Source organism: Paramisgurnus dabryanus, chromosome 22, assembly GCF_030506205.2.
Source record: "Paramisgurnus dabryanus chromosome 22, PD_genome_1.1, whole genome shotgun sequence".
Taxonomy (NCBI): domain Eukaryota; kingdom Metazoa; phylum Chordata; class Actinopteri; order Cypriniformes; family Cobitidae; genus Paramisgurnus; species Paramisgurnus dabryanus.
In genome coordinates this window covers 15,284,311-15,298,495 of record NC_133358.1, presented here as the reverse complement: position 1 = coordinate 15,298,495, position 14,185 = coordinate 15,284,311, and the positions used below count along the sequence as shown (strand labels likewise).

The window sequence follows — 14,185 nt, the reverse complement described above, 5'->3', positions numbered from 1 at the left end:
CACACACACAGACAAGAAGTGCCTAATCATATGTATATTCCGCATTTTATCATAAGTGTTTTAATGCAGTGACTTGCACTGGTCTTGGTCTTGACTTGGTCTCGGCCTGTCTTGGTCTTGACTCGGTCTCGACCCTTTAAAGTCTTGGTCTTGTCTTGGTCTCGGCCTGTCTTGGTCTTGGCCATGACTTGGTCTCGGTTTAGGTGATCTTGACTACAACACTAGTGTTAATCTGTGATTCATATCTCATTGCACTAGTCTTGTTTTTTAGGACTAAGCACAATATGCAGAACTCTTTACGAATCCCCTGCAACTTGTGTCCTTGTTTATTAAATATTTTAAATAATTTACTATTTTCTCTGCTACCAATATAAGCATACAAATATTATCTTCATTTCATGGAGGGCCATCACAATATTATTTTGTAAATAAAATAAAATAAACGTGGGTCAAGGTCTCCACCCTGCTTTGATTCAGTCACAGTCTTCCACACACAGTGTCATTGTGATTCACTTTCTCTAGACCTTTGAGGCCACAGTCAATGAGGGGTTTCAAGGTGAGAATAATATCACAGATGGACAAGTGTAGACCTGTCTTCCTCTCTCTGTCCTGTCTTGCCCTCTGGAAATCACTTCTCTAACTCTCTCTCATATAATTTCTAACTCCTCCCCATCTTTTTCCCCTTAGATCGATCCTGGCCTGCTGGTACAGTCTGATGTGGGCAGGAGGGCGAGTGGGGTGCACTGGCCCTTTCTCTCTCCATCATCACCCTCTCTATCCCCTACCGGGCCCAAAAAGAAAATCACGCTGAGTTTACGATAAACACATTTACTTTAGATCTAAGCAAGCTCAGCTGACTCAATAATCCATGATTTTTTAACCTGTGGTTGCAGTAACATTTACGTAATGTTGTTTTTAGGTAATTGTCAATAAATGCAAATTTTTCTGTGCAGTTAATCAATTCAAATCATTTGTGGTATGGTGGTACATTGAATACTCACATTGTGTATTCTGTTTGCAATCCATCAAAATCACTAGACTTAATAAATAGCGATTTCTACTGAGTTAATTTAATTTTGACAGCTTATATAATTACTCCTGGTAAACCTTACTTATCCCCTATAATGAGACACGCTGTATTTATTCATTAATTCTTGAAGTATTGCCACTTTCTAAGTAATGAAGACTCTTTATCTACAGTATGTCACATGATACGTACGCTTACTTTTTGATTAAGCAACCTTATTTATATTCATGACCACAAACATGTCTCTTCATTATAAACGTGGCACCCAAGGGATACTAATTTTCCCTAAAAAGAAAAATAATATGGTACATAATTCTTGTTTAATGTGGGAATTGGGCCTGAACCACACAATTAACTCCCAATGGAGAAAGACAATGTCTTATTTCACTTACCAAGCCATTCCCTATAATTAGGATGCACCCCTGCATCAGAGCTGGCCCAATGCCCTCAGTAGCAATTAGTATTTATTACACAGTTAATGACCATGACATGTAAAACTCAGTGAAGTGGTAAATTTAGCAGTCAGTACTCATTGGCTCGCTGCTAAATGGGAGTATTTGCCATGTCCTACCTGTTTTTCCACTAAATTAATGGGCTCATTTGTGGAAAAGTATCACATGAATGCTCTAAAAATGTAATCAAATAAGGATACGTTTCTTTTTACTTTCTCTCTTTTAACAAACACATACCTTAATAATCATGTTTATCATCTAAAACGAAGGCATTACCACAAACTACAAACATTTAAAGCTTGAATTATACAAATGAAAACCTTTTTATGCTCTTATTTTTAATTTGTAAAAATAAGTGTTAACTGGGTGATGGCTTCAATTATTGAAATTGAACCTTCCTAATTTTATATTGGATATTTACTAATGCACTGTCACCAAGCTTAAGGTATATATATATTGTTTTCTCTTTACAATCTACTTAGCATTGATTTATTGATTCTATTCTCTTTCTTCATACAGAATTAGAGGAGCTTTTTTGTTAAATCACATTTCTCACATCTCCTGTGTCATGTGTGTGAACTCAAATGGGGGTTGACTTTGGAAGTAAAAATTTGTTGTGTTCTAGGGATTTTTGGGTCGCTTGAATTTAAATCCTAGATTGACGAATATTATGTAAAAAAAAGGTCAGGACATTTGGGGATTTATTTATAGTTTTAGTTATCTCAGAATTCAATGTAAGAACAAACATAAAAAGGAAAGGTTTATGATCTAAAATATAATGCATTATATGATACAGTATTTGGTTTGATTGGTACTTATTAGTCACGTTGTGACGTAACATCCTGTTATAGGATACGTGAAAGGCTGAAGCGATTTTCTTTAATTTCTGTCAAATGAAAATTATAATAATTTTTTAGTTTTCTGTCATGTTGGATTTTTTTTTGGATGGGCAGCAGATAAACTCGTGAATGCAAAATTCTTTAAAATATATAATTTTTAGAAGTCGTGCTATTGATAAACAAAATTATGTTTTGCGAGTATTTGGTGGTCGCCTGAAATATCTATGTCGCCAATTAATCAGCCGGTATTTATTTTTTAATATTACTTTAAGTTACTTTAATATTAAGTTTTTGGGTGAGTCATCGGCGGATGTTTAGCAAACCAAACTTTAGATGGCGCTAAAAATTGACTTCTCGTGTTACCATAGTAGCCTAAAATAGGATTTGTGGCTCGGCAGATGTTCAGGACATCATGATGCAAGACCAAAACATACATTGCATTTACATTTATGCATTTAGGTGACACTTTATTACAAAGCGACTATTCAGTCATATTTTTTGTCAGTATCTGTTTTCTGTGAATAAAATCTGTTCGCGTTGCTAAGCTCTACCAAGGTTAGCCTACAGGATTCAGCAACACACAACGCATTATCAAGTGTAAGCTTGACTTTTCTTTTATTTCTTATTTTCTGTCATTAAGCTTCATGTCATTGTCATGTTACTTGTCTAGAAACACAGCACATAGCAAAACGTTTATTAAATGATATTCAGAAACAGAGGCGTCATGCCCATTCAAACTGAGAGGACATCAATTATGTGCTGCATCCTTGTCACTTTTCGGAGATTTTCGCCGTTTTGAAAGTGTTTTGATCATATTACATTTTTACTTTATTCTGACGGCAGACGCAGTCAGCGCAGCCGCAGACGTCATCAGCCTGAGCGCGCTCACGGGTTCTTTGCTGTTGCACTTTGTTATCTGAGGAATTGAAACGCTCACAACATTTCCAAACCCCAGTACGGTAATGTGCAGTTGACCTCCAGATCTGTGTAGAAAATGTATGGTTTAAAATGTGACAGTCTCGACGTTATATTAGAAGAGATTTCTAGATTCATCTTATTGGTACAACGCCAAAGTTCGCCAGAGTTCACGGGGGCGCGGAATCACACGTGTTCATATCTGTCTATGGTTCATATGTGAGGTAAAATGTGATGCAATAATGCGTTCCTCTAATAATTTTATCTAAAAAAATGGTCTTTATTGAACATTAAAATCAATCACGATATCTTATGTCATTTTTGCTGTTTATATACTTTATGGATTTAAAATTAAATAAATTTTATAGGATAATGCAGTTGTTGTGCAAAATGCATTAATTACACAATAAACAAGTCATTTATTAAAACTTAAATAAATAAAACATGCCGTTTCAGATGAAAATATGATACCAATATGTCATTATTCCGATTGAATAGTATTTGATATGAAAGTTAGTCAACACTTTTATTTTGGAGGGTTTTGCATGAAAGCAGGGGCCCTCATATTGTTAGAAATATGTAGTAAGTGCCATGGAAAAGACTGAAAGCTCTATAATATTTCGTTTGATGTCTGTGTATGAATTTCTGTGAGCTGTGCACACTGTGCCCCCTTAAAAATTGGTGCATTGACGCCCCTGTTCAGAAATGTGCAAATAATGTAAAAATAAAAAACAAATAAATAAAATGTTTGTGTAGTACCCCTGACTTAGCTGTTTACATGTGTACAATAATAAAAAAGTTCTTTATTTCTGATTTTTTTCCTTGATATGGGCTTTGGTCTAAGTATAAGTTATTTACTGGAGTCAATGTGTATATAAATGTGTGTCTGTGTGTATTAATACACTCTGATATCTGTTGTCCACGTATGCTAGGCAGAAGATGCTGAAATGCAAGGTATTAAAAACTATTTGTCAGTGTCACCTGCCCTGCCCAGCAGCCAATAAGAATCCAGACAGCAGTGACTGACCAAGACAGAGAGCTGATGACTTTTGAATAGATAGTGAGCAGAGTCGTATAATAACAGAGTTACGAAACGCTTTGATCTCGCCGCCGCGCGGTCACGTGATTCATGTAACGTTCTACAGTTCCAAACCAAGCAGGGCTGTCAATCTGTTTGCATAGGTTTTCAGCTATTTTAGCTAAATATTAGCTTGTATTGGGAATTGATCACTATACTTACTGTGTTTATAACGTTTTTTTTTTTACGAGTGATGGAAATACAGTAAATCAGTTAATAAAGATAAACAGTTATTTGTGACCCAAATATAACTGTGGTTATCTATACCAACTACAGCAACACAGTTTATCTTTTATTTTTGTACCAAAATATGGCTATATAAATGGCTATCAATCTGCTAAAAACATAATTCCTACACTTTTACTATATTAAAATCACAAAAAAGATCGCCAACGCGGTTATTTGTAACAGTGAAGCATAACAGAAACACACTAAATTCATATTTAATTGTATTTATAGTACACATTAAATGTTGATATAATTATACATGATTTTCGAGGATACATCACTCGTATTACTTACCAAACACAATGAAACACATAGCAGCATTGTGAAGCAGTGTGACTTTCTTATAAGGCAGTGGTTTTCAATCTTGTCCTAGGGGACCCACAGCTACGCATATTTTGTATGTCTCCCTTGACTGACACACCCCGTTCTGTTCATGGATCTGTCCTTTAATGAGCTGATGATCTGAATCAGGTGTGTTAGATAAGGGAGACATGCAAAATGTGCAGGGCAGTGGGTCCCCTAGGACAAGATTGAAAACCATTGCTATAAGGCATTTAGCTTGTCGCTGTTGCCCCCTAGTGTTACTCGTAATATATAAAAAAGATAAGTATAAAGTAGATGGCCACCAGTAATAAAATATTAAACCATTAAATCTATATTATTCACACATTATACACAACTCATTAAAATATAAAATTTTTACTAGTTATTATTAACGATAATCATTACCTACAGCAGAGTTCATAAAATATCACTGTTGACTATATTAATGAAATGTCCGAAAATGTAAAGAGAAACGGTAATTTCATCGATTTACCAGCAGGTGCCATTGAAATGAATGGGCTTCAGTGCTGCGTTTGGAACTATGCGTCACTACCGGTCACTACATGAAACGCTGTTACTTCCGCATTCCATTCTTACAACGGACGTCTATGTGAGTGTCGTAACTCTGTTATTATACGACTCTGATAGTGAGTATTTTGTTTCTTCACAAACACCCCTCATTTTTACAGTACATTCCACCTTTATTTTCCAACTCTCTCTTTTTCTCTTTCACCCCTTCTGTTTTGAACCCTGTCTGTCTGTACTCCGGTCAGATTAGCTCCTGTAGGCTTTGATGCACCATAAGGTCAGCTCTGAAATTGATGTACCGAGATAAAAAAAGAACGAATAAAAAAAACATGTCCACTAACTCTACTAAACAATCGATGGCCCTTTATATTTATCGGAGGGGGGTCTGATAGTGTCTGAAACATCAGAGCGGTATCCAGCACTCGTGTTTGATAAGCTATGACACGTTTTCTCACTGTCGTCTGATCCCAGTCAATTAAGTAGATTCGTCTGTGCAGCATCACTCCTAGTCCGGCTGTTGTTTGGGTGAACGCACTAGAAAATCATCTGTGCATCAATTTTCATTGAAATAAAAATATTTTTTGCTAAGGTTTTGCCCACGCTTTCAAAAATCAGTAACTGGTGATTTACAATGATAACTTAGATGTACTGATAATTCATGATGATATCTTGTATGATTATTTGTCACTTTTATTGCACTATACGTTAACACTGTCAGAAAAAGGTACCCTTTAAAAAGCTTCCAATAGGTACCTTCTAATAGTTACTTTTTAAAAAAGAGTACCGCCCCAGTGACAGATTCTGTACTATTGCATAGTTTTATAGTATCTATTTACAAAAAATTTTCTGTAAATCTTAAAGAATGTATTCTTACGCATGCCAAAAGAACATGAATAGATATATAAGTGGAAAATCTAAAGATGAAAATGTGGAAAATGAAGATGAAAGATTAATCAACATTGAAAATGGCATGTGTCATCAGGAGGCTATTTAGGGCCCTTTAGACCATTTTTGTGGTCTCGGGGGACAGCAGAGACCCTGGCAGCTACAGCCATTAGCAATTAGCATGGATATCTTATGAAAAAAAAGGTCCGAAATGACCCTCAGAATAGCAGAAAAGGAGGGATAAGGGGTCAGTGCTCGAGTGCTTTTTCTTGTTTCTCCTCCGGTGTGACCGAGAGGGAGTAAGGCGATCCCGAACGCACACACATACACTCACATTGACACATGCACACACTCCCCAGGTCCCTTCACATATGCTCTTTGGCATGAAGAAGTGCCCTGGGAGCCTCTGTTTCATTAGTGTAATTAACTGTGAGAGAGAAGGAGTGAGCGAGTGAGAAAGAGGGGGCCTTTGAGAGTCATTTTGAACTTGCATGGCTTGTATTATGATAGTTGTATTTATTCAGAACAGAGAAGTGCTACAAAACAGTATTCGTTTTTTTTTTTCAAAAGTCACCAGCAAATATTGAACAAAAACCTATAAATGAATTCTTTCTGTTGGTCGGTTAGTGGTGAATGCTATGTAAGAATTAATAGACGAAGGGCTTAAAGGAACAGTATGTAGGATTGTGGCCAAAACTCGTATTGCAATCACAAAACTTGTGGTTAAAACTGGTACTGCAATCACACAACTCGTGGCCAATAAACAACATGACAACATAAACATCAGTTGAGGGCTACAACTCCACTTTTTAAATGACAATATCCTGGCCAGACCACTGTTATCAGTGATATACGTATTTGAAATGAAAATGATTTCTTAATGTCTAGTGACATATCAGGGCAATTTTATGATTAATTGATATAAATTTCTTACATACTGTTCCTTCAAATAATGCACACCCAAGATGGTAATGCACCGTGGGTGTGAATTATTTTCAAATTATACCACGGGTCTGTTGAATGCTTGGATCTGATTGGCTGATGAACGTTCTGAGGTGTGCAATTATTTTCTGGGAAATGCACGGCGAAATAGTTCCAGGCAGCTCTCTTTACCGCATTACAGTTCCATATCACTTTGCATAGTTAACTGTAATAACGGACTAACAAAAACAACATGACAGACGTTTTTCCGAGGCAATAACAGCGCTATTTAGAGATGCACAGAGGTAGCCTCATTCACACAATCTCTCTCTCTCTCTTTCTTTCTTTCTCTCTCTCTCGCTCTGTGTCTCTGTTGCTCTCTATCTCATTCTAATAACTTAAGTAATAACTGCATTAGAATGCTATAAAATTCAGCTTTAAAATGACGTTTTGGGACAAGCAAAAGAGCCGCTTGATGAGACGTGGAAGAAAAAGTCCTACACACAATAACGATTTAAGTACAAAAACCAGACGAATCCCTTAAATATATCATGTGATCGATGTCTTGAGGTGTGGTAACTGTAGTATAAGCGGAATAATTGACTTTGAGGCGTTGAATTATTGAAAAATAATGCACACCCGAGGTGTAACGGCCACTCCGCTTCGCCTCGGGTGTGCATTATTTTTCTAACAATCAGGGTTCCCACGGGTCCTTGAAAGTTTGTGAATTCAGTATTATGCGCATAAATAAAATATATACAGTAAGCACATCATCGGTCACAAAAGGCCCTGGGAAGTTTTAGAAAATATACATACATAGATAAAGGTCATTGAAAGTGCTTGAATCTATTTTATGCAAGAAGTTTCTGGAAAAAAAATCTACATTATTCCATGTGTAGTGTAGGATAATATCATAAAAATTCTAGACTTTTTAAGCACACGTGCTAAACTGTTCGCTTTAAATGCTTATATCTTCTGTATGTGAATGTTGATTCATACCAAAATGCTTTTTTGCATAATTGTGTTTGACAAATGATACGTCTCTGGTTACGTATGTAACTGTTGTTCCCTGAAAAGGGAACGAGGCGCTGCGTCTCCCTTTCCATACTTCCTGCATCCCTGTAATGCCGTCTTTGGCAATATTTTAGATAGCGATATACTTCCTGGCTCTCGCTTCACCCTGTATTTGTCATTAAGCCTCACCATTGGTTGAATTTGATATACACATTCAGACGCACTTACCCCTGTAGGCGTCCCCAAAGTGTTACCGCAGTGACGCAGCGCGATTTCCTCGAAAGGGAACTGTAGCAATGTATCTTAAAAGGTAACACGATGTAACCTTGCTCTCAATTGAAATGTGTCCCCATATTTTGTCCTTGAACTTGAGGGTATTGGACCTGGAAAGTTCTTGAAAGGTCCTTGACTTTGAAGTTAACTAAGCTGTGGGAACCCTGAATAATTCAACAGCCCGTCGTCAATTATTCCTTACTTATACCACGTGTCTGTTGAATGCTTTATTCTGATTGGCTGAGAAATGTTCCATGGGTGTTGATTATTTTTCTATAAACCGCACACCTAACCTCGTGTCGCATAACCACCTTGGGTGTGCATTATTTTTGTATAATTCAACGGCCCATCGTCAATAATTCCTTCCATGTTCAAAGGACCAGAGTCATTATTCCGCTTATACCACGGGTACCACAGACATTGCTAAAATATTGCTCTGGTCAAAAAATGGTATCAAAAAATAATATGTACCCGTGGAACGTTTCTCAGCTGAATAAAGTATTCAACATCCCCGTGGAGTAAAGGCATAATTAATTTGGATAACCCTGCTTAATTTCGGCAAACAGCTTTTCCACTATTGTTTGTGCTATGATATGAATGTCAAAGTCGCTACAGGAACACAATAGCAACCACAAAGCAGTCCTCTATCAAATACACCAAACACTCACAAGTCACAAATCATGCCGGTGAGTTTTAAACTGTTAAGCAACACTGACATTTTCTCCAGAAAAAGTCTAGTTTTAACTTGTTGTGGAAGAAATTCCCTTTCTCTTTTCTTTATTCCTATTCTAGTAATTTTTCCCTCTGTTTTATTGTGTCTCTTTTCTCAGGCAGCCTGTGGTGAAAATGACATTGTATTGCGTCCTCTCTCTCGCGCGGGCGCTCTCCCTCAGCTCTCCTTCAGTCAACAGACTGTAAAGAATAAATAATAAAAAAGTATTGATTATTTTGATGACTTCACAATTCAATTAGGTATTAATTTTGCCCTCCACTGGACCTATCAGGCAACTCAAAGGGGAGAAAAGAAACCGTAGAAGGGGGGGATAGATGAATGTGTGTGTGGCTGTTGGGGGCTTTGAGGTGGTTTTGCCTAAAAGGAATGCAGAGTGAAAGAGTCTGTGTTGGGGGAAAAGCGTTTTCCTCTTTAGGCTGAGACAGGGGTGCATTGTGATGCATTGTTGAGTTACACAAGTGCACCACAGTGAAAAAAGTCCAGTGAAGCGATTACGAGAGACATTGTCACAAAGCATATGAGTATTGACCAACCAGGCCCGCTCTGAGAATGACAGCTTAAACTATTCCTATTGATTAACATTTTCATAGATAATCATGTGCCATATCAAACTCTCATGCACTTTATCTGATGAGGGCATTAACAGAGCCCCTCTGGGCTCCCATTTATCGACCAGATAAGGGTTTGGAGAGGTGGGCCGGAATTAAGGGGTGGTGGGGGCTGAACCTGTAATGAGGGTCGAAATATACTACTCCATTTGATTTCATCTCGTTGTTTGGCTTGACCCTCATCCCAAACTCATTTGGGCAGAAAATAAAAGCAGCCTTCCCTAAGTCTACACATTTGTTTGTGTGCCTAACCATTAGAAACGTTGGGGGGAGGTACTTTATGAGAGAGAGAGAGAGAGAGAGAGAGAGAGAGAGAGAGAGAGAGAGAGAGAGAGAGAGAGAGAGAGAGGAGGTGACATCTCGAGCAAGTCTCCAGAGGCAATTCCAGGCTTGCACCATCAGCGCTCACTTGATGTATCTCCCATATCCACACTGTTTTTGGGGCTTTGTGACAAGCATGCACTGACTGATCTCAAATCAGACTCTGGTATGCTGTAACTGCTCTCTCTCTCTCTTTACGTGGATTTTGGCAAAGTAAGATTTTTGGAGCATAAACTTTCAGACATTTTTCTCTGTAGTCTGGAATCATCTTTCTGGTAAGTTTGTTGTTTGTTGTCATTGTTGTTACCAAACTTATTCACTTATAAAAACATAATTTACATTACATTTGCATTTAAATATAACTCAGATGTAACTTTTGGGTGCTGACAAACCAGTTTGGTGTGAAATCTGTTGTAAAGGTTGTTGTTTTAAAGCATAAAATGCACCTCATGTTCTCATGCGTTTTGGATAAAAAGATCTAATCGGATGAAAGTATTGTAGGTAAATATTGAGTAGATATGAAATACTGAATGAAGAAGTTGATTTTTTCTCTAATATGCTAGGATGTCAACCTATAACAGGTTGTAAAATCATATATTTGCATTCTGTTTATGTTAAATGCTAACATGCTGTGCTGTTTATAAAAAATATAGACGTTTTGCACAGCTAATGTGGCATATTCAAAACTACTACTCTGATATTGATGGTTGTTGGGTGATACTCATATGAGTGAGTCATTGGACAACTGAAGCATCTTTAAACTAAATCAGTAAAATTTGTTCAGTCCATGAGAGCCCTTAAACACCAGCAACAGCACAAGTATAATCGGTAAAGAAGAGAGAGAGAGAGAGATCGAGCGAGAGAGTCAGAGAGTGTTAAAAGAGGTGGTGAGTTTTAGAAAGCAGAGAGAGAGAGGGGAAGCATGTGTGTGCGTGAGACCCATAAAGCGTGATTGAGAGACCCCGCGTGCACTAAAGCTAACATCACTTCTTTTGCCTTTTCTCACTTCCCAATCTCCTTCTTCTGCTCACCTCCAGGATCCGATGATCACAGGGCAGCTGAGCAAACCGTTGCTCCCCCTGCGTGCCGATATGGACGCCTGCGAGCTGCGGGACGACGACAAGCCGGCCAGCCCGGACAGCGAGCTCAACGATGAGCCTTTGGTGCTCTCAGCTGACACCGACTCAGAGGAGAAGATGTATGGTGAGTCCTGCCTTCATCTTCAATATTATTGGGGTCGTGCATGGCATGTGTTTATTTATTTGTGCCTGTGAGTTAAAGAGATGTTGTGGTAGAAAGTACTGAAAGAAAGAAGGTGAAAGTTGTGTTCAGGTAGAGTTGGAGGGAACGCAAGGTTTGGTTTCTTGCAGAAAGGACACTTGAATGGTGCGCGTATTTATTATTGCATTTAAATATGTAGACAGACATAAGATTTAAGTTTACCGTAATAGAGATTTCTGTACACTTTGGATTGCTTCAGATTCCAGTCCAAACTAAAGTTACTATTTAAGTTGGTACATATGTGTAGATGGTGACAATTTCATTTCATAATGCATTTTGTCTGTACGTTCCATATACACTATAATACCGTCACAATGAAATCTACTGTTGGAATTGTAACCCTGGTGGGGTGCAGCCATGCAGTATTTGGGGACCAGTTTTTTGTTGGTGTTCATAAAGCAGAAAAATGTGACAGAATCTGGGGCAAACAGGCAACAGGAGACATATAATGCACACATACACACACACACACTCATCTGTCATACGGGGTGACATTTCTTCACATTTGAGATCTCCTTGGCTTAGGCTGAAGTTAAATGAGAGAAAGTGAAGAGGCCTGAGGGAGAGAAATGTGATTGTTGTGTGAAGAGCTTTTCTACCTCATGAGGTCTTCACATCTGAGCAGACTGAATTGTATGTTCTTGATGAAGAGCGGTATATAGTTTTTACATTGACTTTATTAAAAAAGAGGCCTGAGCTTGTCTACTTTTGCAAATAAGTGAAAAATGTAAACATGCATGATGATGTTCTTTAACAATATTTTTAATTTCTTACAATTAATTATTATTATTATTATTATTATTATTTGAATATTAATAGTAAATTATAGTAATAAATTATATTTGTGTTATTGTAAAAAAAGTTGTATTATAGCTTTCAAATGCATTCTTAAAAATCATTAATATGCTAATTAGAAATTTTGTAAAAAGTCTTTTCAAAGTGCTTCTTTAATTGTACAATTAAACAAACATGTATTATAACACAAGGTGTATAAATACTCTTTAAATGCTGAATTTAAGTAACATCAGTTTTTGTATTATAATTTTAATATTCTGTCTTGTTATAATGATCGCTCAGACAGAACAGAAAAGCCTTTTTATATACGTTAACACAGCAGTGTAAGTTTGCAGCTCTTTGGATTCTCACTGCATTGACTGACTAGTTGCTGTGGATGTCAAATTTAAGTTAATGATAGACTTTAAGACTCGTATAACCTTGCCGCTGGCTGCTTTCGAACAGATTGCACATTGCGTTTTTCACTTTGATTGGTGAGGATGCATAAACCAAACTTCAGAATCAAACTGTTATTTTCTCAGATCAAATCTCTGCGTTCAGACACTCGTAACATCCTTTTTACATTTATTTTTTCATAAGAAAAATACTAACTTAAATTTGACACACTGAACAGATTTCATTACTTTAGATTTTTCATTTGGTGTGTGTCTATAATCTTCCCCATAAAGAAATAATTTTCGATGATGTGCTTTCGACTGTATATATTTTATTTATGCGCATAATACTGAATTCAGCACAACTACTCTTTTTTTTCGTATTTAACCTGCACACATTTTATGAGCAATTAATAACAAAATACACAGCTATGCAAAATGTTAAAACTTTTTCAAAGAAGCATCACAAATAAAATTCAAACAGGACGTGCAACACTCAAAAACGTTAAAATGACTTCTTTATTGAATTCAAGTGTTGCCTGAACTTCCTGTCGTATAATTGACCCCTTTAAAACACTTCAGCGGTTCAGAAACATTTATGGAATGTGTGCTGGTGACACTTGAATTCATACCGTAATTCACTGTAATTTATCACATTTATATATTTCTAAAGCGCATTGTATCAGCTACGGTGTAAAGCCAGGCGTTCATTATTTGAGTCTTGTCTTCAGGTTTGATATTCAGTACCTGTGACTGTCTCTTATTTTTTTGGACTGAATGATGCCTGTGATGAGCTCTGCTCTGTGTTTGAAATAACAGCATAATATATTTATACCCCAGCCATTTACCTTGTTATAATTTCCACATTTCATACCATTTTATATCCACAAATAAAAATGCATTATTTAGAGTGGTAGTATGAAGGTACTGTAAACTATATAAAGAATATTTTAATAGCACATAGTTTCCATTTATTAGAATAATTTGATTGTGACGATAAATAACATTTATTACCGTATTATTTACTGATTATTCATATAATATATAACATTTTAAATGTAACCTTTTATTACGTGATAGATAATGCAAAACTGATGCCAGGCTTATACTATTATATCTATCCAGCCTCTGAGGTCATCCTCATAACAAATGAATTATGAATTCATTCAACACATTTATAACATATTTGCTTTTGATGAAGTGGCTCAGGTATTCAGTCCTCATTACTGTCCATGACTGGAGCTATGTTACATTAGACATTAAAAGAACAGAATAAAGAGTATTGGTGTTTTGAGATGAATTATACATCAAACGGCAGCCACCCCCTTATGTGCATCAAACGTACATAACAAGAGTTTGCGCATATGTGTATGTGTGCATCTGTGCGAGGTGCAGACTGAATTTGTGAATTTTTGGAGAGCATGGATTTGAGAGCCGGACTGCGGGGATGCGAGGTGTGCTGTAGATCACAGTGACTGTGTGTGTCACAACGCCCAGGTTTTTTGCTGATTTGATTTTGGGAGTCGGGGTTGGGGGGTGTCGATGGGGTGGAGGGGTTGTGTCTGATCCCCGTCCGAACCTCCCCGTCA

General features: G+C 37.1%; 1 protein-coding gene across 2 annotated transcripts in view; it reads left to right on the top strand.

Moving 5' to 3' along the window:
• The first annotated feature begins 10,291 nt into the window (after positions 1-10,291).
• The window catches only part of pou6f2 (POU class 6 homeobox 2), a 130,521-nt gene continuing 126,627 nt past the window's right edge, over positions 10,292-14,185 (top strand). For both annotated transcript variants that reach the window (XM_065294893.1, XM_065294892.1), the window contains exons 1-2: positions 10,292-10,421; positions 11,184-11,349. In XM_065294893.1, coding sequence (XP_065150965.1) covers positions 11,190-11,349 — 160 coding nt within the window. In that variant the 5' untranslated portion in view covers positions 10,292-10,421; positions 11,184-11,189. The remainder of the gene's footprint in view (positions 10,422-11,183; positions 11,350-14,185) is intronic.